Source organism: Melanerpes formicivorus, unplaced genomic scaffold, assembly GCF_026170545.1.
Source record: "Melanerpes formicivorus ecotype bairdi unplaced genomic scaffold, bMelFor1.0.p_v2 SCAF_1, whole genome shotgun sequence".
Taxonomy (NCBI): Eukaryota; Metazoa; Chordata; class Aves; order Piciformes; family Picidae; genus Melanerpes; species Melanerpes formicivorus.
Window position 1 is genome coordinate 53,240,881 of NW_027142353.1, and position 19,496 is coordinate 53,260,376.

At 40.8% G+C, this 19,496-nt stretch overlaps 1 protein-coding gene across 4 annotated transcripts in view; it reads left to right on the plus strand.

The window, feature by feature from the left end:
- Nucleotides 1-19,496, plus strand: part of FLT1 (fms related receptor tyrosine kinase 1) — a 128,460-nt gene that overhangs the window by 31,926 nt on the left and 77,038 nt on the right. For all 4 annotated transcript variants that reach the window (XM_068143393.1, XM_068143411.1, XM_068143402.1 and 1 more), the window contains exons 5-10: nucleotides 2,470-2,632; nucleotides 2,720-2,856; nucleotides 4,401-4,575; nucleotides 7,417-7,534; nucleotides 10,004-10,173; nucleotides 10,575-10,734. In XM_068143393.1, the coding sequence (XP_067999494.1) occupies nucleotides 2,470-2,632; nucleotides 2,720-2,856; nucleotides 4,401-4,575; nucleotides 7,417-7,534; nucleotides 10,004-10,173; nucleotides 10,575-10,734 (923 nt within the window). The remainder of the gene's footprint in view (nucleotides 1-2,469; nucleotides 2,633-2,719; nucleotides 2,857-4,400; nucleotides 4,576-7,416; nucleotides 7,535-10,003; nucleotides 10,174-10,574; nucleotides 10,735-19,496) is intronic.

The window sequence follows — 19,496 nt, forward strand, 5'->3', positions numbered from 1 at the left end:
AAAAAAATTGCAGAAAAAAAGATCTAGCTCTAACTGTTTCAGAACTGTCAGATGAGTAAGCTGGGCAGGCAAAGATTGGCCTCTGGGGCAGGTGAGCTTGTTGAATATACAGACAACTCACAACATTAAGTCCTGCAAAACAGGATCACATTTATGAGTTCATTATTTACAAGGGCTGGACACTTCTTGGGTGGCTACTTTCCCATTCCTGGAGTAAAGCTAATACAAATTCAGCAATCCATCAACTAACTAATTATTATGAAGTGAATACATTCACTGGGAAATGCCAGTCTAGGGGGCCTCTGAGGCTCTTACTTAACTTTTTCTTTATGGTATATCTGAAAACCTGTAGAGGAATATGCTCAGAAATTGTTTGGTTGGTTTTTTGGGGTTTTTTTTGCACCAAAGCAACAAGGAGATAAATGCAGTTGAAGCCTTTGAAAGCATAACTATCAACTAGTTAAACCAAAGCTTGAACATTTGTTTTATTTAGAACAGGAATGGTAACAGAGCTCTTTGAGTCCAGGATATTGTTGAATGGTAGCCAGCAGGCTGTAACGTAATGGGCTTTACTTGTGTGTGTGTGTAACACAAACTTCCCCCATGATCTGCATGCTTATTATAGAGTCTTATCAGCTGTTGTAAAGATAAGGAATTCTACCACAGTATTTTGTGCTCTGCAATGATTGTTCATCTGATTCGTCGTATGTTTCTGTTGGAGGAAATGCAGTGAGATGAGTGGAGGTGATTGTAAGGGTAGCTTTTGGCATGTGCTGAGCAGGCAGCATTGAGGGTGCCACATTTTGGAGAGAAGCTGTACCGTACAGGAAGGTGCTGGGCAGCTTACCCCAGCCTCTGGCAGCCACCCATGCTTGCTTTGGCTGTAGAAAGGAGAGGGCTGGCCAGCGCTTAAGTTCTCTGCTCAAATGAAGGGCAAGAAAGAGATGAAGGGAATGTGGTATGACTGGGTGCACACTAAGAGGTGATAGGCTGCAAGGGGCTTAGCTGATCCAGAGGTGTTTGATTAGGGCACTAATTCACTCAAACTCTGCTCTGTGCTGTCTTTAAAAATCTGTTATTTGATTTGTGCTCATGGCTGATCTCTGTGTTAAACCAAATGGTGGCATTTATTCCATTGACAAGGCTTAACAAAAAAACCCATGATGTGAAGACAATGCATCTTGTCTGAGCTTCAATACCTGCTTCTTGTCTGAGCTTCAACACCTGCTTCTTTGTTTTTTTTTCAGGGTTTTCTTGATACCTCATTAGAATGGCGCTTAAAGGATAGTAATATAAAGTAGAATTAGTACTGCTGATCGCATGTGGCAACGTTTTAATCTGTGTTAGATTTCAGATCTTAAGTTTATGAACACCTGATGGCTTTACACTAATTACTTGTTTGGTCCCCAACTTCTGAGGGGCATGGTAGTGCCAAATGTTAAAAAAGGGTGTCCTGTTGAAATCCCTAGTCAATATGATTTATTATTACTTTTTATTTTAGTATGAGCAGTGGTTCTCACAGTATCTCAGTATAACTAAGGTTGGAAGAGACCTCGAGGATCATCAAGTCTAACCTGTCACCACAGACCTCATGACTAGACCATGGCACCAAGTGCCACGTCCAATCTCCTCTTGAACACCTCCAGGGACAGTGACTCCACCACCTCCCTGGGCAGCCCATTCCAATGACGAACGACTCTCTCAGTGAAAAACTTTCTCCTCACCTCAAGTCTAAACCTCCCCTGCGCAGCTTGAGACTGTGTCCCCTTGTTCACTTTAAAGTTTACACTTCATATAATGACTTAGAGAGGTGTGACCTGTCAGCTATGGAGCAGCTACTCATGTCCTTAATGTATTTTCTTTCCCCCTCCCCTCTCTACGCCCCCCCCCCCCCCCCCCCAACCTGTCAAGTGCTTTAGACAACATAAACAGGAGAAGCATCAGATTGAATCCTGGAAAGAATTTGTTAAAGACACAACATGACAGCAAATTAAGTCCATTTGTTACCTCCATTAAAAAAAAAAGGGGGGAGTAGGGGGGGAAGTGCATTTATAACCCAATGGTGAAACCAAGATACTTAATTGCAAAGGTTTTGCCAAGATGAGCAGTACAGCTGCCAGCCAGGAGCCAACAGAATAGCAGCCCAAGCGCTGAGGCTAATGATAGTGTCAATCTATTGTGTCATAAATTACATCCTGTTCTAAATAATGAAATCTGGGAAACAAATAAAACATTCATACTCTTCCAATAAATTTTCCCTCTATTTTGTGATGAAAATGTGACTTGAAAAATTTGCATAACTAAATGTCATCCTTTCTACCTTGATTGGCATTTTGCAGTTTTGGTGGTGTGGTGGGGTTTTTTTTGTTTCTTCCCCCCCCCCCCCCTTATTCCTTTTTATTAGGCTGCTTTGATTAGAGAGTGGCATGAGGACAAGTTGTGTTTATGATGCTTGCTTGACACTTTCAGATTCCACGAGAAACCCTAGTTCCTGATGGCAAGACAATAATCTGGGACAGCACAAAAGGTTTCAGAATACCTAAGGCAACCTATAAATTCATAGGGCTCCTGAGCTGTGAGGCAACCGTCAATGGACACAAGTACAGCACAAAATACCTAACACACCGAGAAAGTAAGTAGTGCTGTTCACTCCCCATCCTTCAGAAAGTACTCAGCCTTGTTGACATCCTTCACTTTTCTTTTTCTTCATCATGTGCAGCCAACACAATTTTTGATGTTCAGTTAAGCACCCCACGTCTTGTCAAGATGCTGAAAGGAGACAGCCTGGCAATTAACTGCACTGTCACTGCAGCCTGGAATACCAGAGTGCAGATGACGTGGACTTATCCTGGAGAGGTGAGTGCAGTGGTTGTAAAGAAGAAACCTGGGGTTTCCCATAGATTACTCTGCACCTAGCATCCTGGGAGGAATTTTGCCTGAAAATGCTTGTCATGATTCACATTCCATCATTTTGACCCTTTCTGACATGACTTTAAAGGTCTATTATTTTCTTTCTGGTGCTAAATTGAATTAGTAAACATGTTTACAAAATGTACTCTGGTTGTACTGCATAATCCCAAGCAAATGCTAGAATTGTTTCATCCCTGGGAGCTTCTTTGACCTGGAGGAATGGTGCAAATTTATCACTCAGTGCCAGGCAAGGCTCTTTTTGTTTTTTTTGTGACCAAAAAGTTTTCAGCGAGGCTGTCTTTCTCAGCACATCCATTTGAAAGCCTGGCAGACAGTCAGGCACCCGTCTCAAGCATGTTTAGAAGGGATATTTTGATTTAGTTAGCCAAAATCTCTTTTGTTAAGTGTCACACGAACAATCCTCTTGTTTTGACAACTACAGGAATGATCTTGAATGTGCTTCTCCTCCCCCTGCTTTGGGAGCATCCTAATAAATATTTGTCACTTACAGAATAACTGCCAGGGAGTCCGCGTAGAGCTGATAAGAAATTTGACATTACTTTAAGGTTTACAACTCCCATTCCTTTCATGTCAGTTTGATTTATGCTGGCAATTCAAGTCAGGATCATTTATTATGTCACTCATTGTGCCTAATCACAAGCTGAAATTATGACTACATTATATAGGGAAGATGAATGCAATTGTTCCTTGCATACAGTAGCCACTTTCTCTGGCATTTTTTCACCTCAGAAATAAACAATTTAGCAATAAGAAATGCTCCAAATACATTTTATGGTTCGTTGCTGTGTTATGGAGCCCTAGACTGGCATCACACTTGTGAAAATCTTATTTTGTTTTTTATTTGGATAGTAACTGAAGGGTGCTTGGTGTTTATAAGACAGCAACAATGTCCTGGGTTAAATAAACTTTGAGGCCAAAAGCTGAGGGGGAGTTGCAGGAAATAACTCCTCAGACTCACATTATCTTCAGTTCCACCCTGTTATTCCTTTGCCAAATCAAGTCCCTTTTCAGTCTATAATGTTTCTAGAATTCTCCCCTCCCCATGTTAATGTTCTATTCTTCTGTATGTCTGCTGCCTATGGACACTGGATCCAGGCACCAAACTATGTGCCTGTGGCTCCAAGGATTTTTATGATCAAAGCTGCACAAGGAGCAATGGGGAGCTGGACATGTTGATATGGCAGGCATACAAAACGGATGATCTTCATCCAGAAAGAACTGGTTTGGATGTTATTACAACTTTGGTGAAGATAGGAGTGAATTGTCATATAATATTACTCATCCTTCTTGTTGTTGACCCTCTGGAAATGTTAGACATCTTTTGCATGCCTGTGCTGCACAGTGGGATCTGGGTTATTATTTTTTTTCTTTAAATTAAAGTATAGTGGCAGTACAATAAACCAAAAGTGTTAATAATAACAAAAGCTGGTTTGATCAAGCTCTTGATTGTCAATTTTTTGCTCATACAGGGAAGGAGGAGAGGTTCTGTAACGCAGCGCATTGACCAGAAGAACACGGAGGCCAACATTTTTTACAGTATCCTCGTCGTTGATAAAGTGCGGGATATCGATAAAGGCCAATATACCTGCCACGTGAAGAGTGGGCCATCAATCAAAGCTGTTAACACAACAGTCATTGTTTATGGTAAGAGACTTTGCAGATTTCTAGAGTACTTCACATTCATGTACCAAGCTCAACCATACGGTAGTTTTACATCACAGAATCATAGAATCAATGAGGTTGGAAAAGATCGCAAAGGTCATCAGGTCCAACCTGTCACCCAAGACCTCATGACTACTAAACCATGGCATCAAGTGCCATGTCCAATCCCTTCTTGAACTCCTCTGGAGATGGTGACTCCACCACCTCCCTGGGCAGCACATTCCAACCGCTAATACCTCTCTCTGTGAAGAACTTTCTCCTCACCCTGAGTCTAAACTTTCCCTGGCACAGCTTGAGACTGTGTCCCCTTGTTCTGGTGCTGGTTGCCTGGGAGAAGAGACCAACTGCCACCTGGCTACAACCTCCCTTCAGGTAGTTGTAGACAGCAGTAAGGTCTCCCCTGAGCCTCCTCTTCTCCAGGCTTGACACAAAGTGGAAATGAATTTATAACACATTAATCACAGGCAGAAGAAGAAAGTTGTCCAGAGAGGCTAAGTGCCTTTTCTTCCATGGTTGTTTTATATTGTTGGCAGTAGACATGTTAACGTTCAGATTGATCATGCTTGTCTGCTAAATACACCTCGAGCATTGTGTCCAGTTTTAGGCACCTCAATATAGGAGAGATGTGGAGGTGCTGGAGCGAGTGCGGAGGAGGGCAATGAAGCTGGGGAGGGGCCTGGAGAATAAATCTTATGAAGAGTGACTGAAGGAGCTGGGGATGGTTAGTTTGAAAAAGAGGAGGCTGAGGGGAGACCTCATCACTCTCTACAACTACCTGAAAGGATATTGTAGAGAGGCTGGTGCCGGTCTCTTCTCACAGGTAATACTGATAGAACAAGAGGGGGTGGCCTCAAGCTGCAACTGGGTAGGTTTAAACTGGAGATTAGGAAAAAAAAATTTTCACTGGAAGAATAGTCAGACATTGGAATGTGCTGCCCAGGGAGACGGTTGAGTCACCAACCCTGGATCACTTTAAAGGTCATTTGGATGTGGTGCTTGGGGATATGGTTTAGGGGTGAGCCTTGCAGAGTAGGTTTCTTGGTTGGACTTGGTGATCCTGAGGATCTTTCCCATTCCAACCTGAACATTTCTGTGATTCTGTGAAATACTGTAAAATGACACTGTCCTCAGTCATTTGGGGCAGAACCAATCAGTTAAACTACAGTTTGCACAAACCCCAAAACATAATGTGCGAGCTGAATTTAGGTAGAAGAATCCCGCTTCCTCTTCTACGACACTTACTGGTTTCTGTGAAAAATGAAGAAGATGCACCAGACCTACACAGAGCAGAGAGCTGCTAGGCCATTTAAAGAAAAATGAAGCAAGCACAAGATACTACAACTCATTGATATGGTTTTACAGTAGGAGTCTTAAACAAGTTTTTTATGGTCTGCCTAGGCCTTCTGTGAAATCTGGAAAATTCCAGTGTTGTTTCAAATGTATGCAAATGAGGACTTCTGTGCATTGAGACTCAGTGAGAGGCTACCTTCTTTGTAGCATCCTACTTACAGTTAGGTCTATCCAGGACCTTTAGGACATCATTGGTATTAAAGATCAGACAATTGGTGGGTGTCTTCTATGACAGATGACTCATGGTCTGATTTCCCATTTATTCAGTTGTCTATTTTTTCTCTCTTCTCTGGAATTGTGGAATAAGCACCCCATGTTGGTATTTTTGGAGACTATTTCAGTCCCTTTTTTCTTGCTGTTGTTTTGAAGACACAGACTCAGTCACTGGGAGCATAGGATAAATCGTGATATCTTCTTTCCTCTTGTATTCTAAACAGATAAGCTGAAGCTGTAAGAAACTGAGTTTCAGATTAAAACTAAAGTTGTTGAAGCTAGCCTGTAAACAGCTATTCACATCAGCATCCCCATCTATGGGATACTGATATTAGAAAGGGACTGCATGAATAAGGGTTTGTAGAACGGTGGTTATATCACTAGCTTGACTTGTGTAACTAGGGATTTGTTTTGTGCATTGTATTTTCAATGGATGTGTGATAAAATACTGAAATTGTTCAATAAATGCCAGACATCCTTATGCAGTCCAGAATGTAAGTAAATACTGCACCATGGGTACCATCAAAAGCATACTCAAATTATTTTTCATGGTTTGTATGTTTTATTTTGCTCAAGTGCAGTCTGAGAAGAAACACAAAAAGGAGAGAGATATTTTCCAGTATATTTTGTGAAGATTGTGTCTTATTGCCTCTGGTAAAATCCATGAACTTGCCAGAGAGTTTGAACCATGGAGCAGTACAACTGGAAAATAAAATAAGAACAGTACAAGTGGAAAAATTCCAGTGGGTTGAGGTTGTTACAATGAAGTGATAAAAATTTGTTTGTTTGATGAAACAGCTGTTTACCAATAATACAGAAAGTTTCTGCCTTTTCTTTGCTTTTTCTCTAAAGGTCTCTTAAATCCTCTCTGGCAGAGTATTTTCTTTTGGAACATTCATTGATTCTTAACCTTTAGGAGGGGAAGGGTCATCTGATCATCTACTTCATCTTCCCATGTACCACTTTATCCCTTATTTTTTATTTCTTGACAGAAACACAATTTTTATTTGGCTAGAGCATATCCTCCTCAGACAGATTCACGGCAGGGGAACTGTGTCTTAGTTTCTTGTGTATTCATGGTACTCCTCTCAGTGTTTTATAGATCTCTGGGAGGTTAGGCTTTACTCTTGCTCTTGCCATGTCAGAATGCCAAAGTTGTTAAAGACCGTTTTTATTTGGATTCCTGTTTTCTTTCGTAGAACTACTAATTTTGCAGGCTGGAAATCAGTAACAGAGTGCACTCTTTTTCTTTTCTTTAAGATAAAATGTTCATTAATTTGAAACGTCGACGAAAAACTGCGCTGGAGACCGTAGCTGGGAGAAAATCCTATCGTTTGTCAATGAAAGTGAAGGCATTTCCCTCTCCAGAGGTTATATGGTAGGACAACAGTTACTTCCACATATGCAAACTAGACCTATTCGTAGTTCAAAGATAATATCTTAGTAAAATGTTCAAAGAAGACTCCTTGAAATGGCAACAAGGAGATGATACAGCTATGGAGTTTTGTTGGAAGTTTCTGGTTTGTCCTGGGTTTTATCAGTTTAAGAGAACGTTATCCCCATCCTGCAAGTGCCAAAAAGGAGATCTGAAAAGTTTAAAGCTGAGATCACAGTATCACAGTATCACAGTATCACTTAGGTTGGAAAGGACCTCGAGGATCATCGAGTCCAACCTATCAACACAGGCCCCATGAGTAGACCATGGCACCAAGTGCCACCTCCAATCTCTCCTTGAACGCCTCCAGGGTAGATGACTCAACCACCTCCCTGGGCAACCCGTTCCAATGACGAATGACTCACTCAGTGAAGAACTTCCTCCTCACCTCGAGTCTAAACCTCCCCTGGCACAGCTTGAGACTGTGTCCCATTGTTCTGGTGCTGGTTGCCTGGGAGAAGAGGACAACCCCTTCCTGGCTACAACCACCTTTCAGGTAGTTGTAGAGGGCAATGAGGTCACCCCTGAGCCTCCTCTTCTCCAGGCTAAACAATCCCAGCTCCCTCAGCCTCTCCTCATAGGGCTTGTGTTCAAGGCCTCTCACTAGCCTTGTTGCCCTTCTCTGGACACGTTCAAGTGTCTCAATGTCCTTCTTAAACTGAGTGGCCCAGAACTGGACACAGTACTCAAGGTGTGGCCTAACCAAAACAGAGTACAGGGGCACTATGACCTCCCTGATCTTCAAAAGTGTTAGGTATCTCTCCTCTTGAAATCAATAGACACTCTACAGATAAGTATCTCTACCAGTCTCAAGTGAAGTGTTGAATCCAGCTTCACTCAGACCTGCATAAGAGACCTGGACTTGTTTTTCAGACAGTAGGACAAAGGAAAGGAGCTTTTCATTAAAATAATGGAGTTGAGTCATATAGACATGCACTATTAGAAAAAGAAGGGAAGTTTGGTTTATTATATGGCGATCTGCAGGTTGTAGAACCACTTCAGTGCCTGCAGTGTTCACTTTGGCTCATGGTAAGAAAGCTTTTTGAACAGTTTTTTGTATTCACCCAAGCCACTTTTATATAAAACAATGTTATCTATTCATGATCTCAAGGGGTATTTTTTTGTTTCAATAATTTTAAACACCAGTACCTCTGGCTCAATTCATTGAACTTTAACAAAGGGTCAATGACAACACTGATTAAGAAAACAAACCATACATACATGGACAGTGAGAGTTCATGTTACTCATAGCCAGAAATTACTTTTGCTCCAAACATTTTGGTTTGTTTTATAGCTCCGCATGGAGAATTAAGGGGTAAAAGTAGACCTGATACCAGCCATTTATAGAGTATTTTCTGTTTCTTTAATCGTTGGGCTTGTAAACATATATATATCCAAAATTTCTGAAACATACTAAAAAAAAAGCCCAGACAATTAAGCAAGAAATTTAACTTTTTTTTTTTTTTAATCAATCAATATATTTGGTCAAACAATAGAACAAGTAGTCCAGAGAGGTTGTGGAGCCTCCATCCCTGCAGATATTCAAAACCAGACTGAAAATGGTCTTGACCATTCCTTGAGGTTGAACTCAGCCATCTCCAGACACTCTTTTAGCCTCAATTATTCTGTTCTTCTATAAAATATAGATACAGCGAAATGCCTAAACCCATATTCCTGAGACTCAGTTTTTGGTGCTCATCTAATAACAGCAAGTGCTTTCTGTAAATTCTTAATACAATCCATGAATCTTGTTAATCAAGTCCATCGTAGCAAAATCCCATTGCATTCTTCTGCTAACATGATGTCAGTTTTCATACAGCAACCTACTAAAATGTGGTTGGCACTGGGTTTCAGATTGTGAAGCAAAGTATTGTGCTTCTTCAGCAATCCGTGTTGCTGTTATCTTTGAAGGCATTCACGTGATAGCAGGATATCTGATTCTTAAGTGCTTATCTAATCTGTTTAGTCTTCCCCTTCCTAAAATCACAACTGTGCTCAGGCTACTGTAATACTTTGTCCTAGGATGTATTCTGAGGTCATAAAGAAATGGTCAGTACTGGATGATGCAACTTTTCTTTGGTTGTCTCCTATCCTAAATGGCACAAGCCTGGAAAACTGTGATCTTCAGAGACAGTGACAATTTTCAGCAAGTCTCAGACACTATAGAGGCCTGTCATATCCTTATCGATTTTAATACATAGAATGTTATAACTTTATAACTTTATAACTATAGCTTTATAACTATAGCTTTATAACTATCAACAATCTTATTTGTAAGGGAAGGATAGGCTTCTGGTAAATGAAATCTTAGACTGTAAATGAAATCCTTGCCCAGAGATCGTGAAATGGCACAACACAGCCAGTTTAAGCAACGCTCTTTCCAACTTTGATCTCTGAAATTCTTTTAAACAGGTTAAAAGATGGGCTGCCTGCTGCGGAGAAGTGTGCCCGGTACATGGTTAAAGACTATTCGCTAATCATAAAGGATGTTGCTGAAGAAGATGCTGGAAACTACACTATAATACTGAGCATACGGCAGTGGAACTTGTCTAAGAATCATACAGTCACTCTTAGAGTAAATGGTAAGTTTGCAACCCATTCCCATGCTTCCTTTGAACATAGAAATGCAAAATTTTTGTCAAGCTAAATTTTCACCAGTTCAGGTCATTGTGGGTTTTCTTACTGACTTTCATGGACCCAAATCCAAGCCCCATATGCAGGATGATAAGCCCATCTTGGAATCAGAAGATGAACACTGGTTTTCATTAGAAGAGTTTCTGTCTTCCACGGTCATGTACTTGTTCCTGATGACTTAAATGTGTTACTAACCACTTATCCGACTTCACTTAGGCCGGCTGTTTTCCTTTGTTCTCCTGGTGATCTTTCTTGTTACTCACTCTGCAGGAATGTAGTGTTTTCATGATCATGCAATACATTGGAAATGAGCTGGTTTTAATTGCTTTCCCATTTTTACCCTTTCCAGTGAAACCCCAGATATACGAAAATGCTGTGTCATCATTCCCTGATCCCAATCCATATTTACTGAGCAGCAAGCAAGTGCTGACATGCACCGTGTATGGTATTCCTCAGCCTAAAATCACGTGGATGTGGTATCCCTGTAGACAAAACCATTCCAAAACAAGGTAGGACAGCTCCCTTGTTTCTATTTAACGTGTCTTCCCTTTCTATTACATTTAAATATTAACTTATTTTACAAGAATAAGCTTGCCATGACCATTGCTTAGTTAGTAGAGCTTGTATACTTTAAATCAGTGTTTGTTACTAAGCATACAGGCACAATGCAATTTTTTTTTCTCTGCATAATTATTTGAAAATGGAGGGTAGAGTTATTACTTTGTATTGCCACTTAGGTTTATTTACAGTGCACTACTATTCATGCATGCGATGTCCAGAGGCAATAATTGCTTTTAACTTTTATGAGGGAAGACTTACAGACAATGTTCACACACTTTCTCAGGGAGGAGATTACCATGCTTTCCTCGGTGCACAGCGATCCCCCTGTGTAGTTTCTTTTGAAATTCAACAGAAATAAAGACTGGTTTCATTACAAAGGTCAGTCTCTCTTATGATACACTGACTCACAGACTCAGTTCCGTGAGCCAAATGTGCCCAGCATTCTCCAGATGATATTTCAACAGGGGAAAATATAAATGGCATCATACGAGCGTACTTCATGCTGATGTGGTGTTTAACTAATCCTCTTCTATATTTAAGCCTTCTTTTGAACCCTGTTTCTTATGACTACAAGTTTGTGTGTTGACTCATTAATCCAAAGCTCTTCCCACATCATGAAATCTGACACAATCTTAGTGATTAACACTCAGCCTCCACCACGGCATTAGCATTCAGCTACTGTTGGAGGGTTCAGATATGTAGGGTATTTGGCTCACAATACAATGAAGATATTTTAGAAACCTAACAAAAGTTTAGGAACCAACATTTTCTCAGTTTCAGTTGAAGATAATCACTTTACATAGAATTTAACTTCTTTAATGCTTTCACGTAGAATTGGGGTTTACAGGGACATTTGGGCCAAATATTTAAGAATGTACTTAGCTGCCAGGATGCAAGACACTTAATTCAGTTAAACAAGAAAACCAGCTTATTTCAGGTTAAGGGTGCTTATAAGTGCTTTGTCGTCACTGAGAAGTGCACGTAGTATTTCCAACTACACCTCGATTGGCATTATGCTAATGGCTGGCTTTCTGTGCCCTGCTCACCAAAAGGTGGCACTAGCAATCTCTACTTTTGTTGAAATAGGTATAACCTGAAATCTGACACTTCCAGGACAGGTGAGGGCTGCATGTCTTCTGTCTGTTATGCTACCCTTGAAGGGTGGATCCTGGGGTGGCTTAGAAGGAGTGTGACCAGTAGGTCGAGAGAGGTTCTCTTCCCCCTCTACTCTGCACTGGTGAGGCCACATTGGGAATACTGTGACCAGTTTTGGGCCCCTCAGCTCAAGAAAGACAGTGAGCTGCTTGACAGTCCAGTGCAGAGCCACGAGGATGATTAAGGCAGTGGAAAATCTTCTGTACAAGGAGAGACTGAGGGAGCTGGGGCTCTTTAGCTTAGAGATGCTATTTTAGTGCCTTATAAAATAGCCTCCAAAATCTGTTGATGGTGTTTAGCAAAACCAGGGATATCATGCATCAAAAGCAGTGTGGCCAGCAGATCAGGAGAGGTGGTCCTGCTCTGGCAGGGGGTTGGACTAGATGTCTTTCAAAATCCCTTCCAATCCCTAACATTCTGTGATTCTGTGAAAATCGTAAAATTCTGAGTATTAATTTATTCTTGCTTGCAGGTGCAAGGTGTAAGAGAAAAGAAATCACAACATCTTTTAAGTAAAGAAACCCTGCAAAAGGCATATATGAAAATTTTCAATCTTTTAGTTCCTTTCACACGTTTATACATCTGTGTATAGTCTGTATTGAAATCTCTGTGTGGCACTGATAAAGCAGCTGGTTCTTCTTTGGCAGCAGGGGTGGTGCTCATCCATTGTCAAATATCTCCTTCTGTTGACAAGTGCAAATCTGCACTATATCGCAGAAGACTGTAATCAGAAATAGCAAATAATATCTGCAAGCAGGTGTTTAATAATGTGCTAACTGTAGACTCAATTAAATGCTAATTAGAAGTGTGTTTGAGCAGGTGATCAAAGGAGAAATGTAACCATTTGAATCAGCTGTTGGCTCTGTTACAAGATTGTTTCCAGACTTGCTTCCAAACTGCCTTTATAATTGTTCTGTGACCGTTCTTTTTAACCCACTCCCCTTCCTTCTCCTTTCAATGCTTGTTGAAGAAGTAATTTTGAGAGCACAGTTTTTAATGTTTTGCCTAAGACTCCTTCTGAATAATATGGTGATAATTAACTATGGATGAATGGCAGAAATACCTGAATAATTACATTTTGTCTCCTGCTCCGGAAAGGGAGCAGAACGAACTACCTCAGCAGCTGACGTGAGTTGCTTAGGCTCATGTCTATGCCGGTTCAGGTGTTCTCCCCGAGGAGCTGGAGAACACTTTAATCCCACCTATTTCACTGTACTTCCCTTTTTGTGTGAGGGAAGGTTTACCTGAACTACTGATTTAAGGTCTGTGTACTTTGTGCAGCAGATTAAAAATGTATCTTATTCTGCCATCACTGCATTTCTTCAGACTTACCTGCTCAATGTTAGGTTTCCAAGGCTACAATGCCACTCTCTGTGCTCAAATAGTGCCTGTTTCTGTGCATGGATGTAGTTTTTACCTTAGGCTGATAAAAACCCACATCTTGCCATTACTTGATTTATAGCGGTGGGGATTGTAATCAAGATCCTGATTCCCTTGCCACAGGACAAAGCTTACACTCTGAGTAAAATGATAGTGTTGGTGCTGAGACCTTACAGCGCACAGATCTGTTTGCTCCAGATATGTGCTTAACTTCCCATCGCATGAGTACTATCAATGCAAGCCGGGGAATGAAGCATAGCACATGAATCTAGCTGGTTTTCTTTTTGAAAGATTGTTGTCTGTGGTTTCCTTAATAGAAACCATTAGGTTGTTTGGCTACTTCTTGCAATTTCTGTTCCAGAGAGATTTCTGTTTCAAAAAAAAATATGTCTAAAAATACTCCAGTGGATTGCATTGCTTTTAAATAAAGTGTATGTATATTTTAATATTTTATGACTGATATAACCAATTTAACTCTCTGCATCACATTTAGGCCAGTAAGAGGAAGCTGGCCAAATAAAACAATTTCTGTAGTTTCCTGGTAGCAAATAAAAAAAGAAATAATAATAAAAAAAGGCAAGCTGTAAAGTTACTCAACAAATTTGACTTTTTGAAACATGGAAAGACCAACTTCATTAAATTTCCCTGTTCTTTATTTTCTGTTAAAGTTCTGTTTCTTAAAACAACTCTGTTGGTATTGAATAATGTTGTGTTAGCTAGCTAGCTAACTAGATGGGTAGGTGGAAACAGAACAAGAGGACACAGTCTCAAGCTGCACCAGGGGAAGTTCAGACTGGGTGTTAGGAAGAAATTCTTCACAGAGAGAGTGATTACCCATTGGAATGTGGAGGTGGTGGAGTCACCATCATTGGAGGTGTTCAGGAGGAGACTTGATAGGATGCTTGGTTGCATGGTTTAGTTGATTAGGTGGTGTTGGATAATGGGTTGGACACGATGATCTTGAAGGTCTCATCCAACCTATTCTATTCTATTCTATTCTATTCTATTCTATTCTATTCTATTCTATTCTATTCTATTCTATTCTATTCTATTCTATTCTATTCTATTCTATTCTATTCTATTCTATTCTATACACTGTCTTCTGATCTTCACCCCAGAAAGGAAACACAAGGGTCAAGAAAAACTATCTGGGGAGGTGTTAAAAAAGGTGTTAAAAACTATCTGTTTGGTGTTTTTTTTCTTAATGCTTGTGCAAGACTAGGAAATTCTGAGATGGCAAGCAAAAAAAGACAACAAATTATGCAATAAGAGTTAATATTAAATGCAATCAAAATATTAAAGATTACTCTTTCTTCAGTGGCTGAGAACCTAATTTTCCAGTGCTGTCTTATTACAGCTTACTCTGCCCTGTGCCAGACACACACGTTCCCAGGCTGGGTGGCCCTCAGATGCTCACTGAATACAGTGTCCATCACCCTCCTTGACCTCTTCCCTACCACCCCAGAGTTTTCTTTCTGGCCTTGTTTTTGCTTGGATTGGGTTGTTGGAAGGAAGACACTCAAATTAGAGCTTGCCTAGAGTCTCCAGCGCTGGCCAGACTGAGCTCTACTTAAAACTCATCAGGTCTGAGGCTGCAGTATGAACATCTGCTCATCAAGAACATGCTTGATGTTAATGGTTCTTGACCTGTCTCTCTTCAGCAGATTTGTGTTTATCTTAAACTAATCTGGCAGAAGTTGCCAAGAAAGGCATGTGGGATACTGATATTGCTCAGTGGAAGCAGTGGTTTCCTCAGCAGTCATGCAGTGTACTTTGGGGGCAGTTTCTCTCTCTAGCCATGTGGGAAGTTCAAGAGAGATCTTCTTCATGCTTTGCCTGAGATTTGGTCCTTCAGAAACTGCAAACAGATACAACCCTGAAACTGTACTTTGAGTGTTCCAACTTCCAATTCTCCCATCACCTTCCTGCCTCCCTCTTTCCTTGAGCTATCAGTTTTATTTAGATGTACACTGACTTTCAGATTATTATTTTACAACCCTGTCATCATGTCTGTCTGCAGACTTTGGGCTTTGAGTTTGTTTGTTTTGGGGTCTGGTTTTTGTTTGTTTGTTTGCTTGTTTTTTCTCTGTGTGTGTGCATGTGGAAGAAAGAAACATGATACTGTAGAGATACCTATAAAAACAAAGTATGTGGGAAAAAAGAAGGGTACATGACTCTCTACCCCCTTGACTATAGTGTCAAGATATGAACCTTTCTTGGTGGTAAAATCCCCTTAGTGGTGGGATTGTGAATGGACGGCGGAGTACGTGAAGGTGAGGAAAGAAGCAGGCAACAGGGACCAGGGGCTGTGTGGAGATATCTGAACTGGTAGTGCTGCCAAAGACCTCCTCTCAGGAAACTACAAAGTTGTAGCACTTTGCTGCGTGGGGGTCTTCATTGAAATCACTGCTAATTTAACACAGAGTGATAAGAAGGGAGCATTATCTCCCTTTGCAGCTTGTCTGCAGTGCAAAAGTAGGATCACGTGGATGATTTTCTACAGAAATAGATCTTTGGCACTACATAGGGGAGGAAGAAGAGCATGCCATGGATCTCAGTGAGGCAGAAAATAGAGGTTTTCCTTGAAACTTCTGCAGAGATATAGAAAGCCTGAAACTACTGTAGTGGAAATTCATGGTCAGACTCCCACCAGCTTTACTGAATGAGGAGGCAGGCAGTGTGTGCCTGGCAGTCTAATTGCATTTCTGTGTTGTTTATGTCAGTGCATTAATAAGGGATTGAAAGGCAGGATCATTAGAATGTGCTTGGATAGATTATCAGGGAAAACAGATTTGGAACATCAGTGAGGTATGTAAAATGAACAAGTAAAAACAAATGTTAATTGTACTTAATTAGAAATGTACTGAACCACCCAAATTTAATTGTTGGATGTCTGCAAACAGTGATGCCCATTAGTTTGACCACAGCGACTGGTTTTGTTCCCCATGCCACCTTTTATTTTCAGGAAGGGGAGGCCTAAGTCCTTAGAGCTGGTAAAAGTAGGTCATATGCCATTAATAAACAGGTAGTTTAAAAATGCTTTTGTTTAATTTGACATGTGGCCAGATCATCTGCTCTAAATTCACACTGGCTGAGGATCTAGCTGGTGGCCTTCATGTCTTCCACTCTTTACTATAAGAAATGTAGTAAAGTATAGGTACCTAAAGTATGGTTGGGGAAATAGATTAGCACAAAAAACTCCCAAACCCTCTATTTGTCATGTATCTTTCAAAAAAGGTAGAGTAGCAGCTACGAGTGTTCATTGCAGCAGTATGGACTTGCAAAGAATTTGTAGCCAAAAGAAAGGGAGGAGTGAAACAGCATCAGATGTGCTTCAGGCCAGACAAGAAATGTGCTCAAGCATCTCCTTCTGAACTTCCACTGTGAGCCAAAAGTCAATGCTTGCTTGCAAACACCTTTGATCCTCTGAAAACAGCTAGTAGGGCTGTATCCCCGTCCTCAGCCAGTATATTTTTTAATATTTTACTTACAAAATGCCATACAAATCAGACCTGGCATAGACATATGAATAAGTAAGCCTGACAAATAGATGCTATGCACTGAGCATAGTTTGCCCCAGACTGTCTTTTGGGTAACACAGTGAATGAACTGATGAATTTATTCTGCAAGCTGTAAATGATTTCACTATGGGCCTTAGCTGAACCAGAAGCTTAAGCTTTCAAATGTTATTACTGCAAGTGTTTAAATCACCTTAAATCAAAGTTTTCTGAGTCTGTCTCCAAAATGCATTAAACCAAAATGCATTATGTTGCCCAAGTGATTTTTTTTTTTAATTGATCATTGACCAAACCTAGCACATAAAGACTACAGTAATACCCATATGGTCAGGAGTGCTCTGTTTAGTTTTAACTCCAGCTTTCCAGTCTTTTTTTCACTTGCTGTTCCTCATACTTTTCACACTTTCTTTTTCCCTCTTGTTGCCTTCATGCAGAGTCCCCTTGGCTTTCCTAGGGACAGTCTGACACCCAGTTTTAGGGAACAACACACAAGGCTCAGGTGGATGGTGAGATGTTGCTGCTTGATCTTTTACTTGCTGTGGCCCAGCCCATGGAAAACAAAGCGTGCCAGGCTGTACGTGGGGACTGCACGTCGTGAGCGAGGCCCTGCACGCTGACAGCGTCCAAGCCAGTGGGACGCCCCAGCCCACAGCCAGAAACCTGCCTCTGCGCTGGCCAGGGGCTCTTGGCCAAAGGAAGGCACCAGGTCAAACTTTGTGTGTGCTTCGGATTGATTATGCATGGGATACTATTACTGGCTCTAGTACACCTTTTACAAAAATATACAAACTTTAGTTAGCATCCTTTTTCCTTTTATGTGAAAGCCTTTCAAAAAGCCTTTGCTGAAGGCTTTGAACAGACACTGTGCATGAGCTAAGAGTGCTCAGAAAAAAAATATTCAGTTAAAAAACACAAAACAGAGGTTAAGAGAGAACAGACAGTTCTTGCAGCATAGGGAGGTGACCAGTGAATTTTTTTCAGGAGCTGGTTCTGAGGTCTGCACTTGTCAACACGTTCAGGAATACCTTGGAAAAAAGGGCAAGGAGGTGACAAAGTTTGCTGATGATACTAAGTGATTCAGATTTGAAAGGATAAGGGTTGCTTATGAACCTGGGTGTCTGAGTGATAAAGTGGCAGATGAAATTCACGGAAGAAAAAGTGTTCATGATACACACAGGAAAAATAATCCTATAGTCACATGTAAAACATGAGTGTAAAAAAGTCTATTGGGTGATCATTACTGCCACAAAGAGAAATCTGAGTGCTGTAATACATTGGTTTGTTAAAATGATCACATTCATGGCAGTTCAGGAAGAAAATCAAGTGTTAGAAATTACTAGGAAAGAAATAAAGAACAAAATAGACAACACCATGATAACTCCACACGAACCTATGAATTATTGACATCTTTTGTGCTATGAGCATTCCTGGTCCTTTTGTCTAAAAGGATGAAGCCAAACTCAAAGGCAAACTAGAAGGAGCAACAAAAAGGATCAAAGGAATTTCAGGGAATGAGAGGAATGTGTGAGGAATGAGTGAGGTCAAGGCTCTGAAGTCCTAAAAAGAAATTGCTTGGGGGCTACATGACAGAGATCTACAGACTTGTGATGGGCACACATGGCTGAGGATATCTCTTCCAGTGCAAGAAGTAGGGGACCTTAAATAAAGCCAGGAAGAGCACAATTCAGAACAGAAAAAGGAGATGGTACTTCATGCAGTGGGTAGCAGATTTGTGAAACTCCTTGCCAAAGGATTTTGGTGGGGGTTGAACAGTTTGTAAGAAGTCTCGGAAGAGAAACCCACTGAAGTATAGAAACAGGCTCCACCGCGGGAAATTCCTGAGCTGACAAATAATTGGTGACTGGGGGAGTATAAGGAGGAAGTATCTGAAGTTAGTCCTGCTCTTACTCATCTCCAACCATCTGCTTATGGTCATTGTTGAGACAGGATATGGGGTAGATGGATCCTTGGTCTTATATTCACATTTGTCAGTATTTTCTCTTCCTGTTTTCCCTCTAATCAACTCCTCTCTCCCCTTAAAAATGTTTCCCTCCATTCTTTCTCATCCCTTCCTTGTTTTCTCCCTGCACTTCCAGTCCCTCACTCCAATCAGCCCAGAGTTACTCTCAGCCCCCTACTTGCATTGAAGCTGGAAACAAATCATCCTGAAAAACACAACCTGAGTGCATCAATAGCTCTTTCATCTCTTCTGCTGATCACTGGAAAATGGAAAGGGTGTTAGTTGTGCTTCTAACTGGTCAGCAAGATAGGACTGTCTAAACAGATTAGTGAAGAGTTACTCCTTTCTAGAGCCTAGAGGATTCATTCAGGACATCAAAGGAAAGGAGAAGGAAGGTGCTGGGGATACCTGGAGCTTGGAAGGCTATAGATATAAGGTTATGTCAGGAAGTCAAGCGAACTGTTAGGAGTGACTTGTGCACAGGAAAGAACTTCTAGCAGAAGCTTCTGAATGATATCCTGGACTTTATATGTAGGAACATAGACTGAAAATAGAAGAAACAGATCACAAGAATGGATATTGTATGTAAAAGTTTCGTGATCTTTCTCTTTAGGTTTCTGACTGCTCAACCAAATCAGAAAACACTTCTTCCTTTCAGTACAACAGGCTATCAAAATCAAACACTTTTTTTCCCCTG